This window comes from Archocentrus centrarchus, chromosome 21 (genome assembly GCF_007364275.1).
Source record: "Archocentrus centrarchus isolate MPI-CPG fArcCen1 chromosome 21, fArcCen1, whole genome shotgun sequence".
In the NCBI taxonomy this organism is placed as follows: Eukaryota; Metazoa; Chordata; class Actinopteri; order Cichliformes; family Cichlidae; genus Archocentrus; species Archocentrus centrarchus.
In genome coordinates, this window is record NC_044366.1 from 18,732,536 (window position 1) to 18,749,650 (window position 17,115).

The 17,115-nt window shown below is 40.6% G+C and overlaps 1 protein-coding gene across 1 annotated transcript in view; it reads left to right on the forward strand.

Moving 5' to 3' along the window:
• The first annotated feature begins 2,868 nt into the window (after positions 1-2,868).
• agps (alkylglycerone phosphate synthase) overlaps positions 2,869-17,115 on the forward strand; it is a 29,959-nt gene continuing 15,712 nt past the window's right edge. Inside the window, exons 1-10 of the mRNA XM_030757614.1 lie at positions 2,869-3,118; positions 8,281-8,370; positions 9,567-9,657; positions 9,746-9,866; positions 10,025-10,099; positions 11,134-11,205; positions 11,775-11,854; positions 12,934-13,014; positions 14,175-14,300; positions 14,525-14,633. Coding sequence (XP_030613474.1) covers positions 2,934-3,118; positions 8,281-8,370; positions 9,567-9,657; positions 9,746-9,866; positions 10,025-10,099; positions 11,134-11,205; positions 11,775-11,854; positions 12,934-13,014; positions 14,175-14,300; positions 14,525-14,633 — 1,030 coding nt within the window. The 5' untranslated portion in view covers positions 2,869-2,933. The remainder of the gene's footprint in view (positions 3,119-8,280; positions 8,371-9,566; positions 9,658-9,745; positions 9,867-10,024; positions 10,100-11,133; positions 11,206-11,774; positions 11,855-12,933; positions 13,015-14,174; positions 14,301-14,524; positions 14,634-17,115) is intronic.

A 17,115-nucleotide genomic window follows, 5' to 3' on the forward strand; every position in this document is an offset into this window, starting at 1 on the left:
TAGTTGATCTAAGTTTCACCTATTCAAGAAAATTCAGGGGAATATAAACTAAAGAAAACCATTAGGCCCTATACTTAAGCACATTTGAATCATTCTGACACCTGGGCGTAAGTAAGAAGTCGAAATCGAGATGTCGTAGCTTTTCAGCCCGGGTAATAAGACAGACTTGTTCCCGCTTCTAGCACCCATCTGCGAGGAGTCTCGCACTAAAGTGCAGCTCACTGTGCCACTGCGTGAATTTACACTAAAAAGCCTATTTTTGCCTCTCGTGCGCGCTCCTGAATACGCGTTCACGTTTGGCAGCTCCACGTCGACATTCTTCCAGCTGCATATAGTGAACTGCACAGCACTGGGGGAAGAAAAGGTAAAAGCGGCGGCGGCCACCTTACGATTAGAGCGCTGCAAGTCCGCCGATGGACATCAACCGCACTGAAAACAGGCGTTTGCGCTGCGAATCTATCCGTGGCGTGCAAAGTCCTCGGCCCGCTTTCATCTTTTGCATTTTATGATCTAGACTGTTTTCCCCTCGTGTTGGATTGCAGCTGGTTCCTTGTGTCTACCTATATCAGGTACAGTATGACTTGCAGAGCTTACTTTCTCTTTATCATATTACTTCTTAAAGAAATTGTCAAGATTCACACATGGTGCTGTTTGCTTTGTACATTATTTTGCACTTCTGAAGTTGCTGTCATTTGGTTGCTGATGAAGTGCCAAGTTTCCAACTACATTCAAACTGATAGAACTCAATGCTCCTGGAGCTCAGCTGGCCTTCTGAACTTTCCTCGTTGCTATCATTTCACTCTACATTGTTTAGTAAATGGCTTATTCTCAAGAACCTGTTTAATTCAAAACGTTGTTAAAGATCAACAGGTAGAGTCACTTATACCCTGTCATCTTTGAAGTGAAGTAATCCTAAAAAAAAAAAAAAAAAAAAAAAAAAAGGATTAGAAAAACTGTAAAATCAGTCAGTGTACACTTAAATTGTTACCTTTGTAAGCAACCAGATGGTGAAACCTAAAGAACTAAGTAAATACACAAAAGAATAGTTTTCTAGGACAGTACATTGCAGGATCAACTTTTGCACACACCCAGAAATTATTTAGGTATTTATTCATTTCTGTATTGCTAACAGCATGTAAAAAGACTCCACCTGGCCTGCTATATACCTGTGTGACTCTAGGGAGGACCCACTACACAGCTCAGCTTTCTTTAGGCCCCGTCCTTAAACCATTCAGACCTTAGCAACTTCTTGCTCTGTTATTTTCAGCTCTTTTCTCTGTTATATATTTTTCAGCCGAGTCGGTATAGTGGGGCAGAAAAAAAAAGGATAATACAACATGGCTGTCTTGTCTTCCCTTGCTTTTGTGCCTTGCTGCAGGTTGAAGGAGCACCCAGTCATGAGGAGGATAAGGTTCCACACAAGGACAAACCTATGAGGTGGCACTGTGGCTTTCCAAATAAAGTTCTGTGATACACTCAGACTCTAATTGCCTGCAGTCAGTGCATTACAGAACTTTGTTTTGGAAGTTAATACTTTAACCTTTTGGAAATAAATCCTCGAACATCTGGACATTTTAGTTTATAGAACAGTTCAATGTTTCTGTTGGCAAATGTTTTCTCAATAAAGTTTCTATTTTAAGCAGATTTTCACAGTCTCTTTCTTTTGATAGTTTAATCCTGATTAATTTGTATTCCACAATAATGTTGCTTGTCCTTTTGTGTCAAATCATTACTTAAAAAAAGCAGCCAAGTCGACCGTATGGAAGCACTAGTCCCGCTGCTCAGGTGACTGAGTGGAGGTGAAGCAGAAAGGTAAACAGTTACTCTGTTTTTACAACCACATCAAAAAAAAAAAAAAAAAAAAAAAAAGTGTACACATGAGCAATTTTGACCAGGTAATGGTGCAGCTGTAGTAAAGGTAAATCATTGCAGATGTTCAAGGATTAATTTAAATTTTTAGATTTGTCATCTTACATCTGCCCAGCTAATAACAAGAGAATTTGCAAAATTTGACATTTAAAATTGTACGTTTCCATTTTGGCCCCAGTGTTCACTTTCCTGCATTTGTTTCATTCGCAACTGTGGTTTATGTAGGCTTCAATTGTTACTTTGTAAACTTGATAAACTCTTGAATATTCCAAACAGAAGTCTTACGTCATTTTATCTACCTAACTAACTGCATTTTCCTATCTTAGCTATAGACTGCATAATGAGTCACTGGTCACTGCCATGTAAAAGCTGTCTCAGTCAGTGGGACATATGCAACCAGTCCTCTACAGTCTATGCTAATGTTGCAATGCATGCTGGGAAACGCGTTCAATGGTGCATTCAAACGCCTCTCGTTAGCTCATTTGCAGAATGAATTAGGAGTTTGCCATTAATGTCGATACGTCCAGTTCTTTTAAAGGTTAAACAAAGTGGATAAAATAAAATTTTGATAATGAATCCTACCAAGATAGAAGGCACAAGTGCAAATGTAATGCCTTTTTTTTTTTTTTTTTTTTTTTACTGAACTGACTGATGTGATTATTTTCTTAGGCTCTAAGCTGAAAAAAAGATCCTCAATCTACACTCCAAAACTTGAGGTTAATACTTACATCTGAGAAGCTAGAACCTGTCAGTGTTTAGGATCTGGGAGAATAAATAACCTCAAGATAGCGTAAATGATGTTCTGACGAATGCTTCTATTAATAGACTTACTATATTCAGGTGTAAACCGGCCCAGTGTCTGATAACCATTTAATGTGCCCAAAGTAAAGACATATATTTTATACTGTATTATACTACGTTAGAAAATCCTAATTTTTTCATGCACCGCTTTGGCGCTAAAGAGTGGTATTTCCTACCGGCAGTGAATGTAGACACTTTCCCTGCGCTGACCTCTGACAGCAGCTCACGGAGCTGCTCCCTCCCTGCACCAACACGGAAGCAGCATGGCGTCCAACCGCAGCAGCGGCAGCTCTGACAGGCAACGAATTGCACAGCAAAGACTGAGTGTAATTGCTGGGCATTTACAGAGATCGGTGGAGGGTAACTCGGCCATCCTAGCCGCGGAGTGCAAAGCAGAAGGAGACAAGCTAGATGTCTCCAGCGAGCGGAGGACTGTGCCGAGGAGGAGGTACGAGGCTGTGATGGAGCGGCGGACGAGGGGGGCTTATCCGCTCACTTTTAGATAGTTCTTAAGTCAATTTTAAGTGAATTACCAGCTAAGCGTGAAACCTTTGGGTGGTGTACAGTGGTAGGCAGGTTGCCGTCTCCCCACCAAACATTAATAGCCGTTAGAGATGTAGCTGAAGCGGAGTTTAGTTAGCTTCCAAGCTAACGTTTCTAGGCTACAGAGCAGCCATTCATTTGCTACGGGGTGGGTGCGGCTAAGTGTAGGAGTATTGAAGAGGTCGACTTATTCAAAGTTTGCCAGCTGTAACTTTCCATCTGTCTCAAAGTACATCATTTTATTTGTTATGCGACTGTATCTTAACTCAGTGAGGTCGTTAGTGTTTGATTACTCCACTTGACATCCAGTAACTGTGCATGAGCTGTCTGATTTATTGGGATTTGTAAACAGTTTTACTTTTTGGAATAGACCTGTTAGCAGGTTCGCTCAGATCTGGTCTCTTTCGAGAAGACATCTTAGGTAAAATAGCATGTAGCTAAAGTGCAACAGCAGTCAGAGCAGACAGAGAAACTTCTGTCTCTTCTGTTGCTCTGATTGGTCAGGACAAGTGGTGGCCTGACTTTCAACCTATTAGCAGCCAAGCTCCTTTTTGAGGAGCCCACACCAGAGCACTGACATCTAGTGTCTGTCTCAGATAACAGCAGCTAATGCAATCAGCAAAAGTATGTTCATCTGGCCTTGTGATGTGCATCATGTCCCGTTCAGGCCAATGTGACACTGTGATAATCCCACAGAATATTATGTCTCTTAACCCTGTCTGAGTTGGGGGGAAAGCACAACATAAGAAATTAACTAGACCGTCAGTAGACTGTGGAACAATCTTGTAAGGGAAAGAATCGATTGACAATTTTGTTGCTACAACTACTCTTACTCCATTCAGTCTGTTACTTTGCTGATATTGTTAGTGACTTATTTACAGTGAGGCAATTGATATTGTAAGTTAAAGACACTACGAACAATCCATACTCCCTTATGAGCAGGCTCTTGCTAGCACTGGGGGGGATATCTCGTGGTGAGAGATGGCAAACACCAATACACATAATACAAGAAACACTTAGCAAGTTGCTTAGCCCCCACAGACCAGAAATATACAGCTCTCCACAGCTAGAGGTGCATAAAGATGGTGAAGCACAAACTGTGGCAGATGCCAGACTTTTTCACAGTACTGTATCACCTCTCATTTCTTTATATTTTGATAGGAAAATGGGGAATAGGTTCAACAATTTATTAAAACTTGTGCAAACATAAATGCAAATAAGGCAAAAACAGAGTTTGTACATTCCTAACGGGCTTCAAAGTCAATATTTGGTGTGAGCATCTTTATTCTTCAACACAGTCTGAACTCTTTTAGGCAGTTTTCTTGTAATTTCTTTAAGTAGTCTTCAGGAATAGTTCTCCAGGCTTCTTGAAGGACATTCAAAGCTCTTGCTTGGATGTTGGCTGCCTTTTGTTATGTTCTGTCAAGATGATCTCACACTGCTTCAAATAAAGGTGTGGTGCAGGCTCTGTGGAGGCCAGTCCGTGATTGATAGTGTTCCATTGTGTGTGTATATGTTTTATTATTATTTTTTTTTTAATCCAGGTATGGCTTTACTGCACTGGCAGTGTGTTTTGGATCATTATCATGCTGAAGAATGAAGCACTTCCCAAGCAGATGCTTTCCATATGGTGGATCTAAATTTGGTGGTGCTTTTCTGGGTTTATAGTTCCAATTTGACAGATCCCCAACACCACTAACTGAAATGCAGCCCCAAACCCTGACAGAGCCCCTCCGCTGTGTTGTACAGATGACTGTAGACACGCACTGCTGTACCTCTCTCCTAACTTCTTCCATATATACATACGACAATGTTTTGAACAAAAAAAAAAAAAAGTAAGACCCATTGCCACCAATTTTCAGTTCATTTTTTGTGTCATTTGGCATACCTCTTCCTTTTCTCCCTCTTTTCCTTCCTTAAGAATGGCTTCTTAACAGCCATCCTTCCACTGAGACCATCTCTGATGAGGCCTCAGTGAACAGTATAGGATCACTAGAAGGGCCAGATGTATCCCTCAGGTCTCGTGTCAGGTCTTTGCTGAAATTTCTTTTCCTGTTTCTTAAGTACGTGGCTTTCAGTTATTGTTCATCTCATGTAGTATTTTTTTTTGACCTGCCACTTCTTCTTTTGTCCTCCACTTGCTCAATTTCCTATTTTTTTTTTTTTTTTAAATGACACACTGCACATTATCCTGAGATATGCCAAGTTTTCAGCTAATAGCTCTTTGAGAATCACCTGATTTCATGGCTGTCAAACTGTGTTATCGTTGGCCTTTTTTTCTTAGATTCAACAAACAAAAACAGGAACAAATGATGTTTTTGCAGCAGGCTGCTAGTAACAAAGTGGCTAAAGATACCGTTTAAAATAGGCTCTTTGCTAAATTGCATGTTACATGTAGACACAACACTGGTTCGTGCCTTGAGTTAGGCACTTGAATGATTCATAGGTCAGTGTTAAGTGGATTAACAGACAAGCAAAAGCATTTCTCTGAAATGGTCAAGTATGAGGACCGGACTGAAAATGAGTGAAAAAGCAGCCAATGTTGAAAGAAAAGCTTTGAAAGACCTTCAGAAAGCCTGGAGAACTACTGCTCAAGACCACTTAAAAAAATTACAACACAAGTCTGGCTTCTTCGAAGCAAAATATCACAAAATAAGGGACAAACTCAAGACTTTTGCATAGTTGTGTAAATGACACAAGTTTAATGGCACCTAATAGTGACCTATAAATACATGGAAAGAGGAGAGTAGAGTGGCTCAGTGCATCATGGCAGGACTCCAGCAGCCTGAGCAAATAGCAGCATTAACTGTGAGGTTGTTAGGGTCACCTGATCCAACCCTAACTATAAATTTTTATCAAAAAGAAAATGTCTAAAGCTTTTTTAAAAGTAGAGATGGTGTCTGCCTCCCGAACCCAAACAGAGAGGTGGTTCCACAGGAGAGTGGCTTGATAACCTGAATGCTCTGTCTCCCATTCTGCTTTTGAAGACTGTAGTAAGCCTGAGAACAAAGTGCTCCGTTGAGATAACGTGGGTCTAAGAGTTATTGAAAGATATCATGGGACCTGTTCCTCCAGGGCTTTTTGTGTGATGAGAAGCTTTTTTTTTTCTGTTCTGAAAACCATGTTTAAGCAAGAATCTCTCCAGTCCGACAGCAGGAGTTGACAACATTTTCATGGTGTCATCACAAATGTAGTAATCTTTCCATGAAGGAACTAGGTTTTCCAGGTATTAGAAAGTAGTATAAAGAGCAAAATGTGTGTAGGAAAGGGGTTAAGTGAAGGGCTTTTACTCAGAGAAGTGGGGTTTCAATCAATTGAGAAGCCAAAAATCTGCCTTCATTAATTTTTTAATATTATTTCCAAACCATGGCTTTTTTGGCTTTATTTTTCACGTTATCTAAATGTTTCTAAATCATTTTTCAGTCAAAGCATGCTTTATCCACTTACGACCATCATTTATCACAGACTTTCTTCACTATCTATACTACATATGCCATCGTCTATCCTTAGACCAGGTTTTGATCAGGAAGAAACTCTTGAAAAGAAAACCTTTAAGGGTGGATAAAAGGAAGAAACTTCAGGACATATAATTTCCAGGATGGATACAAATGTAACGCATGTTTGTGTAGAGAGTGAGTGGCACACAGGGAGGACCTCAGCTTATCAAAGTCAGTTCATGAAGACCTGATGTTGTGAAGCAGTGGTTCTCAAACCTCAGAAAACAAAGAAATGTTCGTGCAACGACCCGAGGATTCTTATCAATCATTTAAATTTTTTATTTTAAAAAACCTATACTGTAAAAACGCAGCAGTGCTTATTTTATTCTCATTATTTTCCTGCATATTTTCTTTTTCATTTTCACTCAGCTTACTTCACTTTTGGCAGTGGCCTTGTGCCCCCCACCCTCTCCCCCAGGAGCCCCGCCCCACAGTTTGAGAACCACGACTTGCTAACGGCCTGAAAGAGTTTTGTTTATTTTTTTGTATTTGTAGTATGAAGGTTAGTGGTCTGTACTTACTGACCTTGCCAAACGCAGTGCCCAGTTATCAGTGCATTTTTATTCAGCATGTCTAGCAGCTACTACAGTCTGTCAGTGGTGGTGAGGATTCATTAAAGTATGACTTAGTGTGCCACTCATTTCTGCTGTCACTCATAATTTAGAGTAGACCCCATTTTGGCATGGATTAATCTTAATAATGGCTTTTACTCGGCTGTGGTAGCATGCAATCCCAAGTGACCCATGAGTTATTATTGATCGGTAAATGGTTGTACAGCTGTCTTTCTTCAACAAGTACAGCACACCAACTTTGTACACTACCATCACAAGCTTCTCCTCTACTTAGAAAGCCAGCAGTTGTATTTAAATATATCAGATCAGTAACAGAATAGTGGTCACTGTTGAAATTTACATGTTTGCACAGCGAGCACAGACACTTCCCAGTATGGTTCCTGATTGGATGTCAAAAAAACATGAAGTGTTGTTGGTGTTTGTGCCATATTAGGTAGAGCTTGTTAGTTCAGCACACACATTTAAGCCTAATCCTAAAAAGGAGTATTAAAACTAGCCGTTGATAAGAACGGCTGACTGTCGCCATAAATGTAAAATACTCAAACGGATTAAATGGAGCTCAGGGACTGTCTGCTCGCATCCTCCGTGTATGGACAAGTTGTTTGAATGTGTCGCCTCTGCATTACTAAATGAGCCATGTCTTTGCTAACCTGTGGGTAAAGCATTTCCCTGTGGGTGTGCCTGTATGCAGCCTCCCGTTTTGTAAATTTGCCACCTCATAGCCACCTCAGGTTAATGGAAAAGCTGGGAATGGCTTAATAAAATTAGGGGATATTCTATATGTCTGGCTTTTCAGCTAACACAAAGAGATTGTCAGGAAGGATGCTGAGCCAGTATCCAGCCCAGAGGGACTGCAATGGCAAATTAACCAGGCCACCACACCCAGGGATAATCCTCACATGTATTTTTGTAACTTTGAGTGATGATGTCATTTTGTGCCAAGTTCAAATTGCAAAGTATGAGAGACCTAACCTGTGCCTACGTTTATTTTTCCACAGACAGGAGGTTATGAAATGGAACGGCTGGGGATACAGCGATTCAAAATTCCTCTACAATAAAAAAGGCCAAGCAGAATTTACTGGCAAAAGGTAAAGTATAAGAAAGCACAGCACTCTCACCAACGGATAAGAATAAGCAGTATGTAATTTAGCAAAGTCAGTCAACGCTCGCTCTCATCCACTGCCTCTAATCTGGTGTTAGCCGCCGTGTTGAGCTTTAGCATTCATTCTGTTTGTGTAATTTGAGGCTGGAGCTTTGCATTGATCTTTTTCACAGCCCACTACTTGAACCCAGCCTTTGGAAATCAGTTGCTGTCCCTGTGCTGTGTACTCACAACAATGTAGTGCTACTGCCACCTAGTGTTTGGCATTTAAACTGTTCATTGTCATGTGAGAAGGTCACTGGTTGTGATTTTCAGCCTTCCTAAACTCAGGTGCCCATTAGCAGAAACAACTTATGAATCTCTTAAAAAAAAAAATAATACTGACAATTATGTGTGGTTGTGGCTGCGGAGGAGAGATGGTGTTTGGGGTTCAGCACCCCGATGAGGGCAGCTGCGGGGATTGGGGGGGGGGGGGGGGGGGCAGCATCCCCCTTTCAGCCACTTTTGTTTTATTTTTTAACTTTTAATTGTTGCAGATTCCCAGAAACAAACTATTTCTCAGTCCTACTGAATATCCTTTATCCATGCCTGCCATGACAAGAGCAAAGGTGTAGGTGGGTCTTGTTTTTGCAATCCTCACAGTCAACTGTGGGAGAGGCAGCTGTGCTTGTCAGACAGTCAAAACAAAGAACTGGCACGGTGTGTACGAGCACGTATTTTCAACCAAATTGTTTCCTCCTGTGTAAGCACTTAGCACGTAGCCCTCTGGGCTTTCCACGCCCTTCCGACTGAAATCTACCTGAGTGTTGTATGTCAGCTGAGGCACTTGCTGTGAGAGTTTTGTTTTTTTTTTAAATATAGAGTATGTTTCATGGTCCTTAGACATGAATGGGCCCAATCTATGAAAGGAATGGGGAAGGAAATCTTACCAGCAGCACCATCACTGCTGTTCTGCTTGTCTAATAATTTCACTGGACTCAATCTCATAGTGTATTCTTATTTATCACAGGTCTGGTTTTCCAAATGAATTTGCCCAGTCAAGCATGGAGAAACTTTTTTTTTTTTTTCCCATTTTCAGAGTTTTGCTTCTGCTACAGTAAATCCAATGCAGTTGATTATTTTTAATTGGTTGTCCTTTGGTCTGTCCTTTTTGTCTTTTTTTTTTTTCTTTTCACAATCCAGGTATAGGCTGAGCGGTATGATCATTCCTGGCCTCAGAGATTGGATGGAAAGCACGTTCGGTGCCAGTCTGCAGCATAAAACTACAGCAGCAGTGAGTAACAGCTCATGTTTATTTGTTGCGTCTTTGGTGAATGGGAATGTGCAGAAACCCATAACCACGATGGTTTGTTTTGTTTAAGCCAATTCTGAATAGCAGTGCTGTCCAGCCTCCCGCTCTAAATGAGGCCTTCGTGGAGGAACTAAAGTCCACAGGTATTCCCTTCTCTCATGATGCTGAAGACCGGGTTTTTCGCGCACATGGTAAGGCAGAAAAAAAAAATTGATGCTCTTTTTATTTCTGTGAATTGGAATATGCACAAACTTGCATTTAATTAGCGAAATGCACCTTAATTTGTTATGAAAATATGAAAAATTCTGTGGTGTCATTTCATTCCTGTATTTTTTTTTTTTCCCCCCAGGCCATTGCTTACATGAGATCTTTGCTCTGAGAGAGGGGAAAATTGGCCGTGTTCCAGATTTGGTGGTATGGCCAAGTGAGTGCTGTTGCTGTTCTGCATGTATAATTTTTTTTCTTTCTATCCGTCTGTTTTTCTCCTCCCACATAGCATCACTGATCCCACCTACTGGCTTAGGTGATTTAAAGGGTTAATCTCTGCAGAGGCAGGGATATTAATATGTATGAGTGGAAGCTTAATAAGAAGCGTCAGGGGGAGGACGGTTGACACCCAATACTCCACAGTCTGGCACTGCACAGTACACCCATGAATTATGATTCTGAGATTGGTTTTCTCTTGTTATGGCTGGCACTATTTTATCATGCAAATGAGTGTTGACTGATGGTTGAAAGTTGATTAGCAGCCTCCCAAATGGGAAGCAAATCACCAAGCAACTGTAGGCATATTTTCATCCACGGTCGCACCAAAATTTAACTTTTCCAACCCTGGAAGTGCACTCTCATTTACTAAATGTGTAGTAGATGTTTTGACCTATAATTGGCATTCCTCAGTAGCCTCTCCAAGTGAATTTTAAGTGGATGTTTAGTTTGTGGAGCTGTAATCCTTTGGCCAGCGCTGTGTGTTTAATTGGATGCCCAAATGCACAAGGATGTAAGCATTTCTTACTGCCTCTCAAAGCTCTCGAGGCCAGTCAAGCACATCCATGTAGTTTGGTATTGCTGTTCGTCCCACTCACTCACCGCCCCACTGTGAATGGATATGGGCTCTGTGATTGGTTAAAATACATCTGTATTGATCCAGTATGTCCCACCCAAGAGAGTGTAGCTTCATGCAGTTTGACTCTGCCTGAGGAAAGCCCCAGGCAAATCAAAGGGTACTCTGCCTCTCTGCTGGTCTCCCTGCTCTAATGGCTTAGGCAATATAAATTTTATACATTGTCAGTGGTATGCAGATAGTGTTATGTACCATTATTTATCCCCTTTCAAGTGTGTATATGCTTTTTTAAAAAATGTTATGAACATTTAATATATGAATACTGTAGCAGATTGTAAATTAATTATGAAGGCCTCTAATTTTTTATTTTTTTTAAACGATCCTCTGTGTTTTTGCAGATTGTCACAATGATGTAGTGAAAATTGTGGAGCTCGCATGCAAACACAGCGTTTGTTTGATACCATATGGAGGTGAGCGTTGAAATCAAAGGTGTTCATCTACATAATTAGCATTCACATAAAATTTATATAGGACACTAGTTTATTTGCATTTCATGAGCTTTAACATATAGTTTAATTTTATCCATCAGTTATGTTTTTTTTTTTGTTTTGTTTTTGCCGTGGGAGAGCTCAGTGAAAACCTTATTATTCTTATTATAGATGCTGCTGTTAAAATTAGTGCAGTGGACACTCTGAACTGACTGGATTGTCACCCTTAGCATATGATGTGATTGTAACTTATATACTGTTTTCTCTCAAGATCTCCTGTCAATCACTACTATCGACAATATCATGCTGGTAAAATGGGAGAAATTAATCTTGTGTTTTGTTATTTTTACAGCAGGTTCGTGACAATCATATCAATAAAAGTCAGTCATTCATTACTGCAATGAAATCCTGAAGCATGCAGACGTATCATAAGAAAATATTATATATTGCACCTCAAGGATGAGCTATTCGGATAGACTGTTCCTCCTGTAACATGTCAAAGTGGCTGCTGTGAAAAGGGGTTTATTGCAACAGTGGTTTTTATCTCTTAGGAGGGACTAGTGTCTCTAGTGCCCTCGAGTGCCCCCCAGAGGAAACTCGTTCCATTGTCTCGCTGGATACCTCACAGATGGTACGTAAACACCTGTGCGATCAGCACTAAACACAAGGAAAACTAAAACCAAATCAAATATAGCCAGATGTAGTTTAAGTACGCTTGTTATGAAATCAGAATATTTTTTTTTTGGCTTAGCAGGATTGTAGTAGGAGTACATGTATATTGTTGTCACTCAGTAAATTTTTTTAATCAGCTGAAAACAATTAAGTAATAGTGGGAACTGTGGCCTGTTAGTGTGCACAGAGCCCATGCCACCAATTCAGCTACTGCATTATGAGACTAAAAAATTGAGTATTTCCAGTGTCTGTATTTCCATATACTCCATATTTTGAGTAAGGCAACTGCATCCAGAATTAGTTGTGTGTGTGTGTGTGTGTATAGGGACATAACCCAAGTGATGCACCAGCCATTAATCTTAATAGAGTCCCAAACAAGTCCCCATGAGCATGATAATCTTTTATCGGGTACAATATAAAGTGGTGAAAATTGTCACTGTACAGTAAAGCCCTTTGATCCAGGCTTACCTAGAGGTGATATACAAGCTGTCTGGAAGTTGTCAGCCTACTACTCATTGAGTTTGCTGCCACTGACATCAGTGACCAGTGTTCTGTGTCGAGGTCAGAGGTCAGGTGTCTCCAGTGCAACCACATGAAAGGAGCAATGTGGTAGGAACATAAAGTTTATTACCTCTGGTAACTAATTTATGGCAGATATGAGATGACCTCCTGTCAGCCATGCATCCAGCAGCTCAAATAAGAGGCATAATTTTTGGAATTGGATGTTAACCTTCAGGAAACCGACAGTTGTCTCCCCATCCTCTAGCACTTCTGAACGCATTTATCCTTAGACACGTTGATGAAAAACATACTGTGTTGTAAGCAAACTGTGAAGTGACTGTCTCCATGGGGCTGCTCTTGAGTGCGGTGTTTATGTCTGAGTCTGAGATATTTTAAGTCAACATAACAGATGTAGGCAGAGTTAAGATGACAGACACGTTGATACACAAGGTCTGTCTGAAAGCAGCAGTTTCTCTGTGAAATATAGAATGTATTTATGTTCATGACCTCCTCAGTCATGTTGTTTGTTTGTCACAGAACCGCATTCTGTGGATTGACGAGAAAAATTTAACTGCCCACGTGGAAGCTGGCATTGTTGGTCAGGATCTAGAGAGATTGGTAAGTACAGCTCGCACATCGATTTTCATTCACTGAAAGCACTTGCATTGATGTAAAATGCTGTGCCAACAATCAAGCTGTGTGACTATTCCCTTGGAGGCTGTCTGCGCTCATTCACCTTGGTACTCTTTGCTCAGTAGATCTAACAGGGTGCAGGAAGGAGTTTGAGATAGGAGCAGAGCACTGAAGGGGAGAGATTAGAGTCTGAGACGGTGGTCATGAGCAGATGGCACCATCAAGCTAATTCAGAAAAATGGAGAAGGAGCAGGCATTTGATGTAGAGGAATGCGTGAGCTGCATCTAAAGCAGACTCCACCTCTGCATTTAGACTGGACTGATTTCACAGAGCAGATGGGTCTGCATTATAAACTGCCTTCCAGAGGAATGCTGTGATAAAACAAGGCTTGACTTTACCCCTTTGCGCTTCTGGGGAACGTTGTTGTTGTACTTTAAGATCTTAATTATTATTACTGTTGAATGTTCTGCCTAAAGATGCAATCTTTCAGTGGTACAGCTGCCTTAAGGAGAATGTGTGGGCTCCCAATGACCTACACATTTTCCTCAAAGCCTTAGGGATAGTGCATCTGATAGATAGTTTTCTCAGAAGTACATTGTTATAGCTGCATGGCAAGGAACAAAGCCATTTACAGTGGGGTGTGGGGGTTTTTTGTTGGTTTTTTTTTTTGCATTCTGTGGCTCTGTGGAAGAGGAATGTGCAGCAGTCTTGCCTACATAATTCATACAGTTAAATAAACATGTAAAACTTACTATTATTGTAGTTTTTCTGAAAAAAAATAAGCTTGTGTGAGCTGGAAGTATCAGGTTTACAGGCATTATTTTACACATGACAGCAGAGCTGCCGTCAAACTAAAGAGAAATCAGTGTGTTATTTATTCAGTCTTTCCACTTAGTTTATTTTAGGCCATTATAAAAACCTCTGATGCCATAAAGCCACAGTTTTTACATTGCGGTATAACTAGAGCAGTGAAATGCAGCAGCAGAGGTGCAATTATATTTTCCCTTTGCTTGCTCATTCTCTTTGCTTGTTATTAAAACATTCTCGTGGGTTTACAACATCAGTGTTTACCACACATTTCTGGCTCCCTTTTAAGTTAAAAACAAACATGTTGTTTATTTATTTATTTATTTTTTTATCGCAGCTTAATGAGAGCGGCTACTGTACAGGGCATGAGCCTGACTCCATGGAGTTCAGCTCCCTGGGGGGCTGGGTAGCAACCAGAGCGTCAGGCATGAAGAAGAACATCTATGGCAACATTGAGGACCTGGTGAGTACCTGCTTGTGTTTGTTCTTTGCACTAAAGAGGGCACAAGGGAATGTTACTGCATAGTAATTACAAAGAAAATTATTAGCTTAAGTTTTGTGGACTTCCCCTGGTTATGAAATGTATGCATGTCCAAATATTTGTCAAGATCTCTAAGTGTGTGCAGGTATACTACTGTCTGTTTTGTGTTTCTGAAACTGTTGTATTGCTGTGTTCTGACTGAATAGGTTGTCCACATAAAGATGGTTACCCCACGAGGTGTGATTGAAAAGAGTTGTCAGGGACCGCGCATGTCCACAGGGCCTGACATTCACCACTTCATCTTGGGCTCAGAAGGTTGGATAACTTTCTTATGTGATCCTGGTTTAGAAGTGCACATGGATGTGTGCGCAGTTGTGTAAATGTGTGTGTGTTACTGTGGGTTTGTGTGCATGTGTGTAAAACCTCTGATAAAACAGTAACATCGGGACAGTTCTCATGCGCTGCGCTTCTTACACATTAACTAGCATTAGTGGAAATTTGATCTGGATCGGTGTTAGTTAGGAACCAGCAAGTGTCCTCTGCACCCCATCTGCACTGTCCTGTCCTTGTGAGTGCCCACAGAGAATACTGCCATATGTCAGGCTTCCCCTGCATAATGAGGAGGTTCAGAGACTCTTGGCATCACTATGTTAAACAGCTGTGGATACAAACTTTTTATTTGCCCTACAAAGCTCAGCAATCTGCTCCCCGACTGGGCTGGAATTGGTGCAGAAGTCTCTATTTCAGAAGTCTCAGTGAAATCGATCTCAGCAACAGTATCATATCGACAAACAGGGTTTGGAATTTTGAAGGTTTGAAGTTGTGTTCTGACTGTGCAGGTTAACTGTTACACTATATAAAGCACTTTGTTATAATCAGCCTGTTTAAATTGGTTCTTATATATGGATATTTTCACATTAAGCTAGCCACATTTATTTTTATGATTCAGTCACCACACAGTTAAGAGATCTTCTCAAAAGAATTTTGTTTAGCCTGAAATATGTTTGGCATGAGTTCTAAACACTTTACAATAATGGAATTATTTAGTGTCCTTCGTCCTCATAGGTTGAATATGGTACTGTGTTGCCAGTACATTTGGAGACTATAGGGCACTACAGACAGCCTGTCTACCTGCAGAAAATTGTTTGCTGCCAGATGGAGGCAGTGTCCAAAGTATGTCGTATAACTGGTCTGTGGGCTGTTCTTGCTTGTGTTGGTCCTTCAACCAGCCACACAGCAAAGTTATAACATACAAAGAGCTGAAGTGAAACCAAGTGTTAAAAACATTGAAAAGTGTCCACTGCAGCCGCTGTCTTATTCTTTTCATGCTGTATTTTTTTTTATCTATCATTGATATTTTGTCACGCTCCCATTCCTGATGAACTTTGGAATGGGAGAAGCATGTCTCTCGCTTCCCTGTTCCAGCCCACTTATCAACCAATCAGCATTCAACCGACGCATAGCTGAGCAATGCGCTGTTCGGTTTTTTTGAGGACACAAGAGCATGTTTGCGTAGGTTGAAAACCCCTCTCCATAGGCTCTCTGTTGGCAAATTCCTACGCAAACAGACACAAGTACCAAAAACCAAGCATCACTTTTCCAAAAGGTACATTTTAGGAGTCACAGTAACAGGGAACACATTGCATATGTGTCATATCAAGATTTTTTTTAATTGAAACTTCCCCTCTTGGTAAATATATGGGCTTTTTCAAGTTTCTAAATTGTTGATGTGAGTGGATTAAAAATCTCCAGCTTGAACTGATTATTATGCGGTGTGACTGATGCTAGTGCATTATAAAAAAAAAACATGACAATGAATCATAACCTAACAAGTTATTTTTTCTAATGCAACCAATTGGAGCCTGACTGTTTTACTGGTGGGCTAGTATTATCAGCTAATAATTTGCCGATCATTTGCTGATCGATTGGTATCGGTGTTTATACCAGCCGATTAATGAAAGTTAAAATCATAAAGAAGAGATGGGAGAAACACCCTTCAGCCATGTTATGAGTGTTTGTGTTGCATAGTTTGTCCACTAGAGGGCACTCTGCAGCTTCTCTGCAATGTGTTTGGAACTCCACAAACACAACAACCAGCTGATCCGAGCAGAGTGTAAACAAGTAAATAAATAACTGCACATAAGACATGTTGGGGAAATCTGTTTATGTTTCCACTTGTAATACATAGCTAGATATTGCTTACTCACTTATATTAACTTAGATGGTACAAAATTGTTAAACAATTTAGTCTAATATCAGAGTAGCCACTTGTAACACAATTTTTCTAATGTGTCATATCTTCAAAACGTGCGCTTTGTGAAGGAGCTGTTTTACAATTAAGGAGACTGAAATTAAAGATGAGCTTGTTGCTGGCCTCGTTACACTGAGTGGAGATAGGACAGGACCACACCTCAGTGGCAGTGCGTGTTCTTCTGGGAGGCCTAACTCTTTTTGCTAAGAGGTCATACCAGCACACGGTCTCATTAAAATTATCTACCTCCTCCCCCGAAGAACCCCATCCTGGAGTCTGACAGTAGGCCACAACAACAGCAACAGCAAAGCGCCACACTAAAACCCTCAGCTATGCTTTGCATGTTAAGTGGAACGCATCCATTTCATTAGAAATTACTGCGAAACCTCAAGCTTCTTATTCTCTGCGCAACAATGGATCTGTGTGTCTCTCTCTGACCTTGAAGTAACCTGAATGCAAAGCAGTTACAGCCAGTGTAAACAATGATTGGAATGATCAATGATAATCCCTTTCTCTTTTAAATTCCCCTCAACCATGCGGAAAATA